Genomic DNA, 18,692 nt, shown 5'->3' on the forward strand with positions numbered 1-18,692 from the left:
AGTGACCTAAGTCAACCCATTCAAACTGGGGACTCCAGTCTCCAAACTGGCAGGTCCCAAGTAGCTGAGGCTCCTTGCAGATATTTTTGTAAACTCATCGGGGAGAGATCTGGCACGCCGGCTTTTGAGGTCTCTAAGGGGAAATTATTCCTCTGGTCACTGAGGTGAGGGCCTTGGGGTCAAGACCTGGAAGGAGACCCTGATCTGACGTGCTCCAGTGCTTCTCAGCCTTCTCTGACTTAAGAATTCCTTCTACTGTTAAACAACAACTACAAAGTCCCATTCAGCAACTAACGGAAATAAAATGGCCTTTAAAAAATGCGTTATATAAGAAACAAGGGATTGCAAATAAAAATATTTAATTTTAGCTTTATATACTATTAAGTAAAGATACGTTCAAATTGTTTTCTAATTTAGTAATATACGTGTAATTTAAGTGGTTAGAAAAATTGAGACTGATTGGTAAAATTTTAAAACTATGATGTTTTGTTTGGAGCTCAAATATCTATTAAAATGCAGACTCAAATTTATACTTCTGTTACATCTTCAAAGAATAAAGAAGTGTTTTTATGACCTGATGTTTAGAATTAATTTTGCGCTTTAAAAACTATCAATGGCCTTCTTTATTTTATAATTTTCAAGTTTGTTTTGAAATAAAAAGGTAAGCAAAAGTTCCAGGCTTCTGTTTCTAAGCTCTTCTCTGCAAGAAATATATTGTGGGCGTGTATCATTTTTATTCTAAATAAATACAAAGGCAAAATGAATATACGTTATCACAATATTTTCACTGCTTAAAATGCTTTTCAAAGAACCAGAAGCACCCTGATGTGCCTTGGAGAACTCTCATCTGACAAATAATGCACGACCCAGGGCCCACTGTGTAAAGTGTGGGGCTCAGTGAAAAACGGAAATGTAGCGTCTCTCTTTCAAAAGGCAGAGAGAAAGCTTTTCCTGTTCTCCCAGGGTTTCTCCTGACGTGCCCCAGGGTTTTCATCTGCTATTTGATGCTGGGCTCGCTCCAGCTCAGGGGACAGTGTTAGGTCAGGGCAGATCCTCAGGGCACACAGGGCTCCATCCTGTGACTTGCACAGGGGACCCACACCAGATCCTGACTCTCCTCACAAATGTGTGGGGGTCCCACTGGGAGTGGCAGTGGTCACAGGGCAGGCTGAGGAGGCTGCATGGGTCCAGGCACCAAGGGTCAGGGTGGGTGGCTAAGAACCCTTCCTAGGGAGGGAGAAGGGGGGAGGCTGGCCTGCAGGGAGCCCCCGGTGGATGTTCTTCCCTTAAAAAGAAAATCCAAAGATAAGATTACTAAGAATTTCAAGAAGATGCTGGAGAGCATTAAACCCCAAGCACAGAGCCCCTTCCGGGTATGGAGCCCCACGCAACAGCCCTGGCCACATGCCTAGGACACTGGTCCCTTAGAGTGAAACTGCAGAATGGTTACTATTTTTATGCCTTTCATTTACCTCTTGAGCTCCAACCTTACTGTTTCTTACGACTGTGGTCTTTAACCAGCGGTCAGGCCTTCAGGGTGTGCACTAAGCACATCTGACTGTGTAAAAGCAAGAGCGTGATGAGCAGATGGACCTGTGGCATGGCCACCTGCCAACTCCAACCTCTCACCGCCAGCACTTACTCTATGCCCACCTGAGGAACAGAGGCTAAGCAATTAACTTACAGATGGATTATTTTGCACTCAAAATGGAAACAGACGTCTTCTCACCTTAAGTGGTGTGAATGGGCCCCGAGGTGGCTCTTGGAGCCCAGAGGGATGCACGCTGTTGGGGGAGGCAGTCCCAGGGGTCTGGCACTGTCCTGGTTTGCACTCGGGTCCTGTGCTGTCGCTCACAGCGCCCTCCCTTGGGCCCTCAAGGCATTGCAGGCACTGCCCACCCCTCTCTCATCTGAAGGAACCCACTGCGTCCTCCAGAGCCATTTCCAGCCAGAGAAGACAGCATGTTTGAGGCCCAGGAACCTCACCTGCTGGCCACCCTGGCCTAGGGAGCCCAAACTTGAGAGAATAACCCACCCACTCTTCCCTCATGAATTCCTCAGGTGGAGGGACACCCAGACGGTATGGCCCAAAAGAACAGCTGCTGTCCCAGAAACAAGGCCCAGGCCCAGGCAAGGAACAGGCCAGGGGAGGAAGAGGCTCGCCCATGAGCACTATGTGCAGGCCGGCGCAGGACTGGGTAGACAGACAGAGAAAACCTGCAACTGTGCGTCTTGGCTGCCCCGTGGAGCTGGGGTTCCTCACACACCACACTCAGGGGCCCAGGGACCCTGAGAGAGCTGGCGTCTGGGAGGGGGGAGGACTCTCCAGGTCTCTGCACAGGGGAGGAATTGAAGCTGCAGGGGCTGCCTGCTACTCGTGGTGAACAGACACCCAGAAATGGTAACAACAGTTCTCCTGTGAGAGAGCCAGGCTCCTCTTTCCTGTACCAAGCAAGCTGTCTGAACAACAGGCCACTGAACAGCTCCAGTTCACTTGGGCCGAGGCATCACCCAGATGGCAGGAAATACCACTGTGTCCTTCACCAAGGGGGACCCTTACCTCGTTTGCCGTGTTGTGTGTTCCAACGATTCGGATGAAGGATGCTGGACGTCTTTCAAAAGTTACCGACTGCCAGGACCTGTGAGGAGAAACATAAGCACTGCTTGGTTACACCATCCTGTGACCCTGCTGGCGGCTAGGCCCAGTGGAGCCCAGGATGTGGAGGGGGCGGGGGTCTCCACCCACTGTGTGGAGTGGGGACAGGGGTATATGGTGCCCCACAATCTCAGCATAGGAGGTGCTGCCCTTCTGTGAAGGCGTGACACAAGCAAGCATGAGAGGCAGACCCTGCACGTAGTGACAAGACTGGCCACACGGGGGTGGGATTAAGGTGGGCGGGGCTCATGATGGCCACACGGGGAGGGATTAAGGCGGGCGGGGCTCAGGATGGCCACAAGAGGGAGGGATCAAGGCGGGCGGGGCTCAGGATGGCCACACGGGGAGGGATTAAGGTGGGCGGGGCTCATGATGGCCACACGGGGGAGGGATCAAGGTGGGCGGGGCTCAGGATGGCCACAAGAGGGAGGGATTAAGGTGGGCGGGGCTCAGGATGGCCACACGGGGAGGGATCAAGGCGGGCGGGGCTCATGATGGCCACAAGAGGGAGGGATCAAGGCGGGCGGGGCTCAGGATGGCCACACGGGGGAGGGATCAAGGCAGGCGGGGCTCAGGATGGCCACACGGGGGAGGGATTAAGGTGGGCGGGGCTCATGATGGCCACAAGAGGGAGGGATTAAGGCGGGCGGGGCTCATGATGGCCACACGGGGAGGGATTAAGGTGGGCGGGGCTCATGATGGCCACACGGGGGAGGGATCAAGGTGGGCGGGGCTCAGGATGGCCACACGGGGGAGGGATCAAGGTGGGCAGGGCTCAGGAAGCAACAGCGCCGCGATGGGACTGCCCTCAGAGGGCTGTGGGCTGAATGGCCGCACCCAGGCGGGCACAGGGACTTCCTGGGAGGGTCCTGGAGGAGGAGCTGAAGCAGGGCATGCAGGCCAAGGGCAGGGCGGCTGGGCCCAGCACTGCAGGCTGGGAGGGGGGCATTCACTGCCGTGCGAGCCCTGGGCTCCCATGTCTGACCCCCACCCGCCCCATGCAAGTGGTGGTGGCACCTGGGGAAGAAAAGGCAAGTTTCTCCACTGGCCTCCTTTCAGGCGTCTTTTTCTGCTTCCCAACGCATCCCCCAGTTTAGTCTTTGGGTGGGTGGGCTCAAAAGCAGCCCCGGGATTTTAAATGCCCCTCCTCACGGATTGGCAGGGGCTGGGCCAGCGGAGCAGGCCCCTAGTCTCTCTCCCCTGAGAGTAAGTGGTGTGCTCCTGGTTTACCACTCCTGGCTTGTCGGAGGAACGAGGCGCTGGGCACCCGCGGCTGCCAACTCCACTCATGCTTTCAAAACCAGTGCGAGGCGCTCGCGGCTGCCGCAGTCCTCCTCCGCACACATAGCGGAGCCGCCAGCTGCTGGGACGCTGTTTCCTGTAACTCTCTAATTACCGAGTAATGCTACCAAAGAAAATACACGTATTTATGGCTTGTTTTTCCCCCTTTGCTTTCAGGTGTTCCATCTTCCCTCTCACCATGAGCTGCCCACAGAGACTGATTCATGGCTGCCTGGACACCAGGCCCCTTGAGGTCATTAAAAAGTCGTTACCATCCTATGTGCAAAGTCTGTGCCTCTGGAAGCAGTTTTCTGCAAACAGCATAAGAAAAATCACTCTGTCTGTAGAAAGGCTATTCATACATGAAGGTGATGCCATCTGACCATCCCCAGGGTCTGTATTCCTGGCCCATTCTCTCAGTGTTTTGTTCCCAGACCCACACAGCTCCCTTGGAAAGCCCAAGCCCAGGGTGGCCTGTGAGGAAGGCCCCATGGGGCTTCAACATTGGACCTGGGCTCCGACAGGCCTCAGGTTCATTTCTGCACTAAGCACGGGGGCTGAGCACAGACTTGCGTTCTTCCTCCAGCAGGTAGGGGAAGCTAGGGGTTCACATCGCACAGGCATCAGAACCCCAGCCAGCACATACCAGAGCTGGTCCACCGCACTTCTCAGACCCCTACTCCAGGAAAGGGAGACAGAGCTAGGGCGAGTGACTCAGCCAGTGACAACCATTCACTTCAGTTGCTCAGTCGTGTCCGACTCTTTGCAACCCCATGGACTGCAGCACGCCAGGCCTCCCTGTCCATCACTGACTTCTGAGCTTGCTCAAACTCATGTCCATTGAGTTGGTGATGCCATCCAACCGTCTCATCCTCTGTCATCCCCTTCTCCTCCTGCCCTCAATCTTTCCCAGCATCATGGTCTTTTCCAATGAGTCAGTTCTTCGCCTCAGGTGGCCAAAGTATTAGAGCTTCAGCTTCAGCATCAGTCCTTCCAATGAATATTCAGGACTGATTCCCTTTAGGATGGACTGGTTTGATCGCCTTGCAGTCCAAGGGACTCTCAAGAGCCTTCTCCAGCACCACAGTTCAAAAGCATCAATTCTTTGGTGCTCAGCTTTCTTTATGGTCCAACTCTCACATCTATACATGACTACTGGGAAAACCATAGCTCTGATATTAGGTTCAGCCAGTTTCACAAAAGGTATTGGGATGGAGAGGGGGCTGGGAATGGAGGAGACAGAGAAGACTCTTCTTAGCTTTTTAGTCCAGTACTTCTGGACAGGAAGGTAAAACCTGACTCTTGTAAGCTCACAGTCTTCAACAACATGCTCAGGGCTCTGAGAGTGCAGACAGGCCTGGCATTGTGCCCCTGCCCCCTGGACGACCCCATCCCCACCCTGCCCTACTGTGTGGGGTGGAAGCTGAGGCCCTGAAGGGAGTGAGGGCTCACTGTGGGGCATCCTGGGGGAGCTGGGCCTGAACCCCACTCGTCATCCCACTGTCACCCCCTCTACTCCATCTCCCGTCCAGCCTCCTGGGGGCTCAGGCCCTGGCCCCCCACCCTCTGTGGGGGGAGCAGGGCTGGCAGGGCCACAGCCTGAGCAGCAGGGAGCACTGCTGGAGTAACAAGATCAGAAGGCCTCAATTTAATACCAATCCTCCATTGCACTGCATTAATATCTAATCATATTAGAGTTCATTTTCACTAACACAGCCCGAGAGGTGAACAGATGATTTCATCTTCAGCAAACTGGATGACAGTCCTAAGACCAAAGCACAAGCAGAAAGGGAAGCCAGTCAGGATGAGGTAATAAGCATCTCTCCCTCTCGAGTACCAACTTCCATTTCCCCCGAAGGTCTTCGAAACGGTTCTCCGCGTGCCCAGTGGGGAATGACGAGGCGGCAGGGGGATGGTCATGGGCGTGTCGGAGCCACATGCGTAGTCACAGTGCCACCCCGAGGAGGCTCACGCGTCACAGAGCCAGGCGCCGCCACCGCCGCTTGGTCTATGCAGAAGCTCAGCGCCTTTCTTACTGAGCTAGCGAGCTGTATGAAGACCCCTGTTTGTCCAGGACTCCGCATCTCCTCTGTAGTAGGCAGCACTCCCAGGAAGACTACAGAGCAACATCATCACTAAGTTCAGAGCCAAGGCCGGGTGCTGGGAGGACGTGTCCGAACAGGAACTACCAGTGTCGAAAAATACGCGCGGCCTTTGCTCTGAGCACTTACCCCAAACAGAAAAACCCACACAGGAGTGACGTCCCAAACCTGGTACTTGCCAGCTCTGTAGCAGAGAAAGCACAACCCCTCGCTGAGCTGTAGTTTCCTCATTTGTCCAATGCTGATGGAAATAATACCATGCCCGCCATCACGAAAATGCATCTAGAATGAGGTCCCGATTATGCTAAATTGTAAATATCTATACACATATGTGGAGAAGGCAATGGCACCCCACTCCAGTACTCTTGCCTGGAAAATCCCATGGACAGAGAAGCCTGGTAGGCTGCAGTCCATGGGGTCGCTCAGAGTTGGATATGACTGAGCGACTTCACTTTCACTTTTCACTTTCATGCATTGGAGAAGGAAATGGCAACCCACTCCAGTGTTCTTGCCTGGAGAATCCCAGGGACGGGGGAGCCTGGTGGGCTGCCGTCTATGGGGTCGCACAGAGTCGGACACGACTGAAGTGACTTAGCAGCAGCATACATACATGTATTCTAAGAGAGAAGTCTACAAGCATGTTTGCCAAAATATTGTTTGGATGGAAGAACTTCAAGAGACATTAGTTGTAAACTTCTGCACTCTTTGTACTATTTAGTTTGGTAGAACATATATTAGAAAAAGTTTCTAGCTTGCCTACTATCCAAGCCTTTAACACAGATCACGTGATGTGAAGCAAGTGAAAATGCCAGCACTGGATTATTATGTAAAATATTTCCGGTTGAGAGACTCACTGGGTGACAGTCAAAACAGCAGGTTTTAATCATGGCCTTTCGTGAGCCACAGGGAGGATGGCAAAGCGGTTGGCAGCATGGGCTGTGGAGGCAGGCTCCTGGGTTTGAACTTTTAGCCAGCTCTGTGACCTCAGACAAGCTATTTAACCTTTCTGGGCTTTAGTCTCCTCTCTGTAAAATGAAGATAATAGACAAAACTATCTAAATTTTCGTGTGTGTAAAGATTAAATACATTAACAAATGTAAAACACTTTGAACAGTACTGGCATACACTAGGTTTTAAGAAAAAGAGCTGATATTGTTATTACTACTGTAATTACCTGCCGGCCACATAAACCTGGACAAGACACACCGTTTCCCAGGGATCCGCCCCCACCCCACCCTCATCCCCACCCCCCGTGAGTCACCAAGTTTGCTGGTGTTGATTTAGTGACTACTGCAGAGATTCCCACCACACTCCATCAGCACCCATTATACCCATTACTTGGAAGCAGACAAGGTAGATGGGCTTTGAAGGAATTAAGCAAGTATTTGGTAAAAGCACGCTTGAGGCTGGGTGTTACGGGAAACATGCCAGACGGAGCACTGCCCTGATGACGTTCACGATCTCTCAGGGGAGACCAGCGGTCCCTCCATAATCAGAGGACAATGCAAACTGTACTACGGTCCCAACTCATAACCTGTTGGTATTCCAAAACCTCCCTGGTAATTGGCTGTTTAAAGTTTGGAAGCAGTTTTTTCAGAGAAATAAAGCCATACATTCTGATTGAGTTCCAAGACCCACCCATAAAACTCACTTTAACCCATAATGAGGCTGAAATACTATGTATATCAAGTTTAAAAAAGGAAGGAAAAAAATGTTGTTGTTGCCATAGTAGTAATTAAACAAGCCAGAAAAACAAGTGATTTAAAACAGTCTCTTTAAAGCTGCTGCTTGAGGAATGAGGATTAAATACTACAACGCATATAAAATCCTGGGGCTGTCACTGAAATATGGTAGGTGGTCTGTTAACACGGAGAGTGAAAAAGTGGCTCTTCTGACTGCAGACCACGGTGTGGTTTACAGGGGGCTTCACAATCGCTGTGCACATGTTACTCATGAAAACTGTACACGCTTGTAAAGTATGCTGTGATTATTCTGGAGAAGGAGATATGCTGAATTCATGAGAGCAGCTGTCTCTCAGGAGAGGGTGAGGAGTGGGCTTTGCTGATGGGGAACAAAGGACACTTCAACACCAATTGCAATGTTTCATTTCTTTGATGAAAATAAAAAGACAAAGTGTATGTGAAAAATATTAACTACAGTCAATTCCAGGGGTGAGTATGTGAATGAATGTTATAATAGTTTTTATTCTTTTCTGCATTTTAAATAGTTCTTGAAATAAAAAGAAGCAAAGGAAGGAAGGAAGGAAGGGATTAAAATGGTGTCTGTGTTTAACGTGACAAAGAATTAGTCAGAGGTGAAATTAACTACACTAGGAATATTAAAACTAGGGGGAAAGTGGAGTCAGTCCCTCCGGGGGGTGTGCCAGGTCTCTGGACAGCTGGGTCTTTGTCCAAAGCAAGCAGAGGATAGGGAGCTGCCAGGTGGGAGAGGAGGGTGTGGCTGTCAGTGGTGAGAGCAGGGTTTGTGAGGGCGGCTCTGGGTACCACACAGGCCCAAAGGGCTCGGCCAAGATGGCCTCTGCACCCTCAGCCTCGTCCTGTCTTCTCTGGGGATCCTGCAGATCCTATGCCAAGGGTGCCTGGTCTTTTCAGCTCTGAAAAATTACGTCATTTTGCCACTTGTGCTCTAATGAGAAAGAGAATGTCAGAATTTTTCTGTAGCAGAACTGGTGGACACCGGGGAGAGGGCTAGGAGTGTTTGGCCAGGGCCAGACTGGCAGTGAAACATGGTAAATTGAATAAGTGGGTTAACCTTTGCTTTCTCCACTCAAAGGGCAGTTAGGAAATTGCACGTATGTTTCACATCACATGTATGTGTTCTAATACACACACACATACACACACGAGCATAAAACAAGCAAAAGAAAGCACAAAAGATGTCACCATCTTTCTTTGCCAACACCTCAGAGAGAAACACTCAGGAAGCAAGTGGATTCACACTGCAGGCCCCGGAAAGGCTCATGTCCTGAGTCACTAGCCACTACTGAAGATGGGGGCAGGCAGGGGGCTGGCTGAAAACAAGTGAAAGGAGGAGGTGGGCTCCCCACCCCCTCTTTTCTTCTTCCTACACAGTGGAGATGGGCCCTTTTCCACCTCAGCAAGAGATAGTGATTTCACTCTGGAGTCCTTTAACAGAGCGGGTCTAGACTCCGGGACACCAGGCACAGCAGAGGGTGGGCCCTTCAGGGGCTGAGCGCAAGGAACACACACGAGTGAACACCCTAGACGGCATGGCTTCCAGCCCCCTTCCCACTCGTGGCTTTCAGGCCACCGTGATTCAGGCCTAACCCACAGGCAGGGGACTGGAGGATCCCTCTGAGACTCTGACCAGCCCAAGAGGAAAGAGCTAGAAATACTGACCCCTACCTTGCTCCCCTCTATCCCTCCATGCTTGCTTCTGTTAATACTGCTTGAGAGCTTAATGAGGAAGGCCCTGTTTTCAACTCTGCCCTCAAGAAGCTTAGCTTCTAGTAGGAGAGAGAGAGAGAGACAAACAAAAGAAATAAAGAAATAGAAGAGTTAAAGAAGGGCTATGGAAAAAAAAATAAAGCAGTGTAAGTAAACGGAGAGGAGCACATAGCTTTAGATAATATCTTTAAAGAAGTTCTCTGGTGAAGTCACAAGTGGGCTGAGACTCACACAGTGGACCTGAAGAGCACTTCCATTGGAAGGAACAGACGGTGCCCAGAAGGCTAGATCAGAATGAGCGGACAGGAGTCTCCCAGTGAAATGCCTGAGCCAGGTCTGATAACCCTGAATCAAGTCCACAAACCCCCGCACAGAAAAAGCTTTTTGACAGCTTTCTCAGTGCCTGATGCTTCACTGCAAAGATCACCAAAGACTCTAACATGAACGATAAGAGACCAAACACAAATGGAAAAGAAAAACAACTCAGAGGATACAGATAAAGTTTAGAAAGCAGAGTAAAACTTCAGAAAAAAACTTATATTACCCCTAGAAAGGTAAAAGGAAACATTATCACACCCTCGAAAAAAGAATAAAATAATGTGAAAAAGAAACACCTGGAAAATAAGAAAATGATCTTGCAAATTAAAATTATAAATTGAAAGAAGTAATTCAACAAAATAGAAACTCAAGTCGAGGAAATTCACTAGAATACCAAGCAAAATGACAAAGAGAAAATAGAAGAAAAAGGATAAGAGAATGAGATGATTAAACCAAGAGGTTCACTATCCAATTAGCAAATGTTTCAGAGAAAAACAGCAGAAAAGACACAAGTTATAAAATGTAAGAATAACACAAATTTTCCCAGATATGAAGGACGTATGTTTCTAAGTTAGAGGCCACTGAGTGGCCGCTACAATGAAGGAGAAAGCTCTAAATGCTTCTGGAGGGGAGGAAGGTGTGGCAACCAGAACCACATGAGATTTTTCAAAAGCTTCAACTCAGAAGCGCTCCCAGCACAGGAGCATGGCAGGCGTAGAGCTGGCGCTGCAGTACCGTCTGCCCCGCAGGAGAACAGAACCAGCTGAAGCGCGCATCACTCGGGCCTGGTTAAGGAGACTGTGGTGCATCTCTGTCCTTACCACCGCAGACTGCGCAGCAGGAGAGACGGGGAGGGAGAAACTCAAGAGACCTCCAAGGTGCAGAAAGATTTGTATTTAAAAAAATGGGAAAACACACATTTTTATATGTTTACACATAAACTATCACCTCCGGACGAAGAGGTGGGTGGGAAGGAGACATTTCACTGTTTATAGTTTTATATTTTTAAACCATATTAAATATACTTTCTTTGAACGTATTGTTTTTTCAAAATGAACAGGGTCTGGGCTGGAAAAGAGTGAAGCAGGGGATTATTGCTCATTTATTATAAGCCTTGTGTGCCTACTTGACTTTGAAAACTGAACATGTATATCTTTGATAAAAAAATGTTAAGGTTCAAAAGTGGAAAAAAAAAAAAAAAGAGCAGAGCCAAGAGCAGGAGAGAAGCCTGTGGTGGTGAGGAGTGGGAAGGGTATGTGGGGAGCATTTTATTTACAACCTGCGCGAGCAGGGCTGGAAGGCCTTCAGAAAAGATTCTCGAAAAGGAAGGAAATACTGAAATACTGAAGTCGTCCCCTGTCAACTGAGCATCCACAGTGGCACCCCCCTCTAGCCGTGGGCACAAAGCTGGGCAGTGCTGAAGGTGTGGGTGAGCCTCCAGGTGCTGAACGGGGCCTGAAGACCTCTGCCGTGTGGGGTGTGCCTCTCGAGCTGACCCCACAGCGGCCTGCCGTCCCTCCTCCCCCTAAGCATGCTGTTCTTAGTCTGCCACCCGGCTGCCACGAGCTAAGGACCACGCTCATCTCTTTAGCCACATCTAAAGATGTGCCGTGAAGGAGGTGGACCAGGCAGGTGAGGGTGGGCGTGTCTTCCATGATGTGGTGAGGTGGGAACCCTGGCGGCATCACTGCCTTGAGACTGGGCCCTGGAGCACGCCCCCTGGCTCCCGGCCTGGCCTCCCTCTCCAGGCTACACTGACGCCTTCCTCGTTGCAGGCCTCAGTGACCCATCTGGCACCTGGCAGTACATGCTTTTGTCTAGCAGGACGTTTAACTGGATTTTATGGCCGACCTGCTGCCCCGACCTAGAGGGGATTCTAGGCTTGTGCCATTCGCTCTGTCTGTCCCTCCATTCAGCAGCTACTTATCGACAGCCCTCTATGTGCCAGGCTTAGGAAGAACGGCGCCAAGGCCGTCTAACCGACCGAAGCCCTGAGGGGGCAGGGACACAGCCTGTCTGGAGCCCCCGGGGACCAGTGCCCCTTTGCTCACAGGCTGGTCGGGTCACAGAGGGGAGGCTCACAGACACACCTTGCTGGTTTACAGAGTAGTTTTTAAAACTTCAGTTGCTGTTTAAAAATTAAAATATGTCACACAAAAATACAAATTCCTGGAGACTTCCCTAGTGGCCCAGTGGCTGGGACTCCACGCTTCCAATGCAGGGGGAACCAGGTTCAATCTCTGGTTAGGGATCTAGATCCCACATGCCTCAACTAAGACCCCAGGCAGTCAGATAAATAGATACTTAAAAAAAATAAAACTCCTGGGGTCGTGTGGCGAAAACGCTGGCACCGAGGTGGACGTAATGGCCTCGGCCGCTCCCCTGGGGTGTAGCCCTCACGCCTGGGGGGCTCTGCCCTGGCCGGGTCCACCTCGCTCACTCCCATCGGAACCCCCAATCCCAGGAGGTGGCCAGCGTTCTACCCCAGCCTTACATAAAGCTCAGGGAGTGTTAAACAGAGGGAACTCAATTTCTAGCTCTTATACACAAATTATGTTTCTGTTAAAAAAAAAAATCTATGTATCGTCTTACACTGTTCTCTTCTTGGCCTCAACATAGTTCTGAGTGGGGTTCATGGAGAGACCCTGTAGCTGACATGGTCTCCAGTGCTGGATGTCCGCCCTCTGTGGCCAGCTTAACAGAAGTCAGGTTCCAGTGAGACCAATGGGTTCTCAATCCTGGCTGCACACTGGGGTAACCCATGGGGCTTCGGAACCTTCCACGTCACAGGCCATACCCCAGACCAGTTAAAACTCTCCAGGGGGTGGGCCCTGCGTGAGCCTGTGTTCAGCTGCGGTGGAGCCCCTCTGCAGGCTGGGGTGTCTGGCGGGGAGCAGTTTGCTAGGATGACGGGTGTCACCTGTCCCAATTACAATCCAGAGCAGCCTTCCCCTAGCTCCTCCTGCCCCAGGGACTTCTGGACCAGGAGTGCGCTGCAGGGGGGTGGGGAGGTGGGTAGGTGGGCATTTTACACTTCCTGGCCAAGGTGGGTCTTAGGCCTCTCTAGTGAATGCACTTGCATTTAAAGCTTTAACCTGAGCAGGTCTTGGCTTTACTATCCCTGCTCAGAGCCTAATTTTCCCTTTAAGAGAAGTTTCCTCTCAAAGAGAAGGTCAAGACTTTGCTGTCAGCTCCTTCTAAGAGTTGAGCTGAAAGCTTCTAGCCCTGTGGCAGCTACAGAAAGGTGTGTGTCCTGGGACCTCTGAGGAGTGTCTGAACCAGAGTGTGGGGGAGACGGACGAGGGGGGCTGTTTTCATGCACATCTCACTCAGCCCCATCCCCAAGCTCCCCGCTCCCTCTCTTTGCCATGCAGCTCTCCTTGATTCCCCTAAGGGGACGCAGTAATTGATGATTAGCATTCCAAAGCTTGCCTTACATCCTGCTAGCCCGTCATATTTAATTACATTTTAACTATATTCGTCTTCGATAATAGCACGAACATAATTTAGATAATTATCTCTCTCTCTCTCTCATTCTCTGACTCTGTCTGTCTCACTTAGAGCTCCTCGCAACAAAAATCGCTTTCTCGGCTCAAACACATAAACAGACTCTGGGGCCAAGTGCTTTTCTCTCTCTCTTGCAAAGCAGCTGTGCCAGAGATGCAGTGGTTTTGAGTCTCATGCAGAAAAAAAGAAAATGCATGTTTCCTCCTGCCTCTTTATCCATGTTTGTACACAACTGGTGGTGGGATCTGCTGTCTGTTTCTATGAGTGTGCGCACACATATATCTGCATCTGGGCAAGAGCTTTTGTGTGGTATAGAAACAGGGGAGGCCTCATCAATCAAATTACTGTCCACAAAGGACCCTCTTGGTCTGGCATTTCCTTCTTATAAGGTTTAATGGTTTCCCTCGAAAATTTAAACTCTGTTGAAACTTCTAAATGTCTGGGAAGTCTTTGGAAGAGATGTGTTCTTTCTAATAGGGTTTCTGTCGCACTTGAATCTTATAATTAAAGACCTTTACCCCTGCCTGTTATCTGCCTCCTCTAGGAGACCGTCAGGAGGAGAGTGAGCTGGGCTTCTCCAAGGGAGAGTGAGACTTCAGTGGACGGCTGCACAGAGTCAGGAGTCCCTACCGACCCTCCCGAACACCTGAGTCACCCGCCATCGGGGTCCGGGTCTGACATGCCCCTCCCTGCCCCACTCTCAGGGCGAAAGGTGTTCCTCAGCAGCCTGAGTTCATGGGTTTTCTGAGGAAGCTGACCAACAGAGCTGAGCTTTTTAGGTACCAAGATTTTATGCTGCAAGGTTCACATCTCTAAGGAGATTTATGAACAAATAAGGGAATAAGAAATAGGTTCAGAAATAGCTTACCACCCAAGATTATCTTGCTCAGAATGTAGAGATCTAGAGCTTGAAATAAGTTCAACAAACCGATTCATAAGACATGGTGTGGAGACTGGGAGGTCCTCACCCACAAATTCTCCAAGTTCCATCCATTTCTCTAGAGTTCTTGAAGGCTCCAGTAATAAGAATTTTGTATTAAAAATTCACTGTGGCTCAGGTTTGTCTGATATTGAAGAATTAGCCATTAACTGAAGATCACTTATTCATCTTCCTCAGACAAAATTCATTATTCCACATTACAAACAAACATCTCTTTCTTCCCCCTCTGATGAATAAATGCCAGCAAACTGTCCCTACACTGGGGGCACTGGCAGGAGGCAGCTGAACAGGGCTGTGTTTGTGAGTTAACAAGGGGACTCTGGCTCCCACAGTGGGAGGCCACGTGTCCTTGTGGAAATAAACACTTGAGCAGACTCCAGAAGCCAGGCAGTGTTGAGACCAAGGTTTTGCCATCCCTGGGCAGAGTCCACCAATGCACCTCTGGGGTGCCGAGGTCCACTGTGAGTGGCTACTGGGCAGAAGGGAAGTCAGCAAGCTACCCACAGGCAAATGAGAAGCCAGTTGGCGTGGTGAGCAGGAGAAGCTGTGGGGTCCTGTCCTTGGTGGGGTAAAGAGACACACCCGTGTGGCCCTGCCCTGGAGGTGAGGAGAGCAGAGGAGCGAGGGGTCTCCACGCAGCTGGGGTTCCACACTCTGTGCTGCTCCTTTCCAGAATGGACTGGACCAGGCTAGGCTGGGCCTGTGGTAGGGTGGGGAGGACTCGCCTCTCCTCCCTTGGGACCCTGCACCAGCTCCAGTACCTTGATTTGCTTCACACTGTTCATTAGGGATGTTCCTACTTATGATCTCTCAGTACCCATATCAGGTGCTTGGAAATTTTGCTGAAATTTGCCTGGAATACAATCACCACCTGGGGCTGGGTCTCCTCTAAAAGGATGGAGGAGTTGGTGGCTTGGCCACACTTTCTGCCAGCAGGCAGCCCTGGGGGCTGGAGGGGAGGGTAGATCTGGCTCACTGTTCCCCAGAGGATTCCCTGTCCCGGGCAAGCACGATGCTCAGCACAAGTATTGATTTAATGACGCCAGTGGCTCCTTCCAGCCTCTAAGGAGCGTGGAATCACTCTGAAGAGGCCTGTTGCCTCCAAGAACAGTGCTGCCTCCTCCAAGCTCTGGGTGACCACAGCCACCTCCACATGTCCCACCACAGCACCCGCCCCGAGGTGTGCGCTGGAGACGTGAGGACCAGGCGTGGGCAGGAGCCGATTTTCAAATGTTAAGAATTTGGCAATTTCATTTCCTAGTGTTTTAAATACCAAAGGGATTTAGAACACAACGAGGGCTAAATGCCCCCTGAATTTTAGGTTTAATAAAGTCTGCTTTTATGGAAATTCATGCCAAAAGCCTGTGTATGCAGAACAAAACCTGGCCCTGACCTCAGAAACCCACGATAGTACACAGAGCAAAGCCAGCCAGCGATGCTCCAGAAGGACCGCCAGACAGTCCCTGAATCAAACCTGACCAGTTTCATACTTAAAAATTACACTAAGCCCCTTAGGGCTTCCAGATCTTATGACATGCCAAATTCGTGCAGCACCTCACAGTGGGAGGGAGTGAGGGGAGATTATTCAGTAAAAACTTAAAAATAGACTCTCCCTCTCCAGCCATTAAGGGCTTGATATTTGCAACTGAACAGATAAGAAATTGGGAGCACTGGAGAGAGCTTAAAAAATCTCCAGAGTATGTGTGTATATGTGTGTATGTGTGTGTATGTGTGTGTATGTATGTGTGTGTGTGTGTGCGTGTGTGTCTTTTTGATGAAAACTATAGCTCCTAGCATGGAGCTGCCCAAGATTAGCCTAGAGCCATTTATCGCTGGGAATCTCTGAATGTGAGTTCTATAATGAAAAGGTGACAAGTATTCGTGACTGGCCCCATAAAGGTCTCTTCTGGAACTTGCATAAACTGCCACATTTCACACAATTAAAGCAAGACAGGGAATGACCTGAATGAATGTAAGGCAGTTCGTGCATGTAACAATCTTCCTTCAGGGACATTTTCTGAGGGAAAAAAGTTGAGTTAAAAAAAAAAAATCATCTCTTCCTCTTTTCTAACACTTTCTTGATTAAAAAATAAAAAATCACTGCCACCTTCAACTTGGTGTTGGTAACTTTCCAGGCCCAGCCTTTGCTGGCCTAGACCTCTCTTAAGACTTGAAGGGGCGAGTGTTCCCTTGCAGGCACCCTGCTCTCCAGGGCTGGTTTTGAGTCCTTCCCAAAGAGGTCTCTGACCCCTTCCCAAATTCCTGTTGTACAGTGGCCTAGACCCAGGCAAGAATGAACTTTCCCATGACCTTGCTCCACCTATCTCAGCACCTTCAGCCAGGCCACTGGGCATCATTATGCTGGTGCCATAGGAAGAGGCAGCCGCGAGCTCCGGGAAATTCAGTGTGGTAGACAAGGAGACAGGACAGGAGACGAGCAGGGCATGTGATAAGTGCATACACTGAATAATTCAGAAAATTTCTGACACAACAATCAGGTGCGAGGCCAGGTAGGAGGATTCAGCTTGGCAGAGAGAGGCCAGATATACGGCAGGCCAGGGGTTATTGTTAGATCTTTTCAATTAGGCTCAGGAAGAAAGAAACTGCATGAGAGGTACCTTGCTGTTTGTGGCAAATCCTGACTCCCCTTCAACCAGCAACCTCAGAAATTTCCTCCTATTTTCTGAACCTAGGCTGTGCTTGTGTGTGTTTGCATGCCTAAGATTTGATGCAGTGTATTTCTTTACACCTGCTTTGAATTCTGTTCATGCCCCCAAGGCTAAGACATCAGACAATGACTTCTTTACTACTTCACAGTAAACAGGCAGCCATGAGACACACAAAAATATGGCTTCCTTTCAGGTTGTGTTTCAATCTATCCCTAGTTATTCACCATGCTAGTCCCCTGCCCTAAGGGTTTTGCAGAGTTGAAGGCAGATGCCAAGAAGTCAAACTGCATTCAACAAGGTTAAAAGTTATCCTTGGCACATGGAAATCTCCTGCCATAAAATACTGTAAAACTGTTGCCGAAGCTAAATCAGCTTATTTTTCTGTATTATTTCTTGGGGAAGAAGGCTGCTGGGTGAAGGAGATGGGTGAGAAAACTAACTAGTAACTCTTTCTGATTCCACTGTCAGGCTTTAAAATCAGATAGATCAGCTATTAATCTCAGAAAGCTGGCCGTGAGTGTGTGTAATAAATTTGTCATCATTTTATGAATAAGCTCTTGGTCATGAGGGCTTACTGTCTGGCAGTTCACCTTTTCCATGATATTTTCTATCACTTGTATTTTGGAGCGGCTTAGAAAGAATATTATTTGTGTTCCTGGAGATCAGAACATAAAGAGCGCTCTGAGTGATGGAGATGTACAGGCAGGCTTCATGTCTGCCCCTGGGCTCGCTAGGCAAACAGTTTAGCAATGCTCGAGTGCACAGCACCCAGGAACAGGAATCATGGGCCAGGCCCAGGAGCGCCCTCAGCCCCCCAGCAGCTGCTAACCAAGGCCCTGAGCCGGATGACGTTGCGCATGCCCATTGGCTTTATGTCAAGGACTGTCAAATAGAGCTGCTGGTAATCACAGCTGGCAAGTGGTTTATTCAATATTTTTGAAAAGTTCAACCAAGTGTGTGAAAGCCCAAAGTAGATTTTCCTAAAATTGCTAGATGATTTTTACTCATCTCCCAGCTTTGTTGTGGCTCAGCCCCCATCAGGCTCACACTGGTGTCCTGCTGGGCAGTCCTGAAGGGCTGTGGTGTGTGAGATGTAGAAATGGATGAAATTTCAGCTGTTCTGTTATTCAGCTGTTTTTTTTTTCCATCAAGTCAGCAGATCTCTAGATCTGAAACTCTGTACTAAAAAGCCTTTAAACTAGAGATGAACAACAACCAAAACCTAGTATCACCACCACTAATAATCCCAGCCCTTGCCTAGAGACAGCTCCAGAAGAAGACTCCTCGAGGGGTATCGACTTTAAGGCTCTGGGCAGGATATCTTTATTCTCACCCTTTGCTCCTCGTGAAGGACTGTTACTCATCTCTAACTGAAGATGGCAAATGTCCTTTTGGAACCATTTCTGGATGTGACAGAACATCATGGGAGGGACCTGTACTCAATTAACAACAAAACTGACACTGTGCCACCTGTGGACTCAGTACCAGTGATGAATGTTGGCTGTACCTTTGGGATATACATCTTAGCTTTTACGATTTTCTTATTGTCAGTTTCATAATGTTTGTTGGGAAGATCATGACTCCCAACTTTGAGTCAAAACGTGCCATTAGCTAGTGGATCTGGGATGCAGAAGACTGGTGCAGGCTCTGCAGAGTGTATCTGAGAACCCCTGGCTGGGACCCCTTTTCATAGCAAATTATATAAGTCTGGCTAGATACACTAGTGTGCATTCTACAGAAATGCAGAATTTGGGAAATGCAGGTTCCCTCTGAAGACCTGGATGTTGGGAC

At 49.5% G+C, this 18,692-nt stretch overlaps 1 protein-coding gene across 6 annotated transcripts in view; it reads right to left on the bottom strand.

Moving 5' to 3' along the window:
• BTBD9 (BTB domain containing 9) overlaps positions 1-18,692 on the bottom strand; it is a 414,784-nt gene that overhangs the window by 22,462 nt on the left and 373,630 nt on the right. For all 6 annotated transcript variants that reach the window (XM_027958482.3, XM_060403161.1, XM_042237502.2 and 3 more), the window contains exon 10: positions 2,561-2,639. In XM_027958482.3, coding sequence (XP_027814283.1) covers positions 2,561-2,639 — 79 coding nt within the window. The remainder of the gene's footprint in view (positions 1-2,560; positions 2,640-18,692) is intronic.

The sequence above is a fragment of the Ovis aries genome, chromosome 20 (assembly GCF_016772045.2).
Source record: "Ovis aries strain OAR_USU_Benz2616 breed Rambouillet chromosome 20, ARS-UI_Ramb_v3.0, whole genome shotgun sequence".
Classification (NCBI taxonomy): domain Eukaryota; kingdom Metazoa; phylum Chordata; class Mammalia; order Artiodactyla; family Bovidae; genus Ovis; species Ovis aries.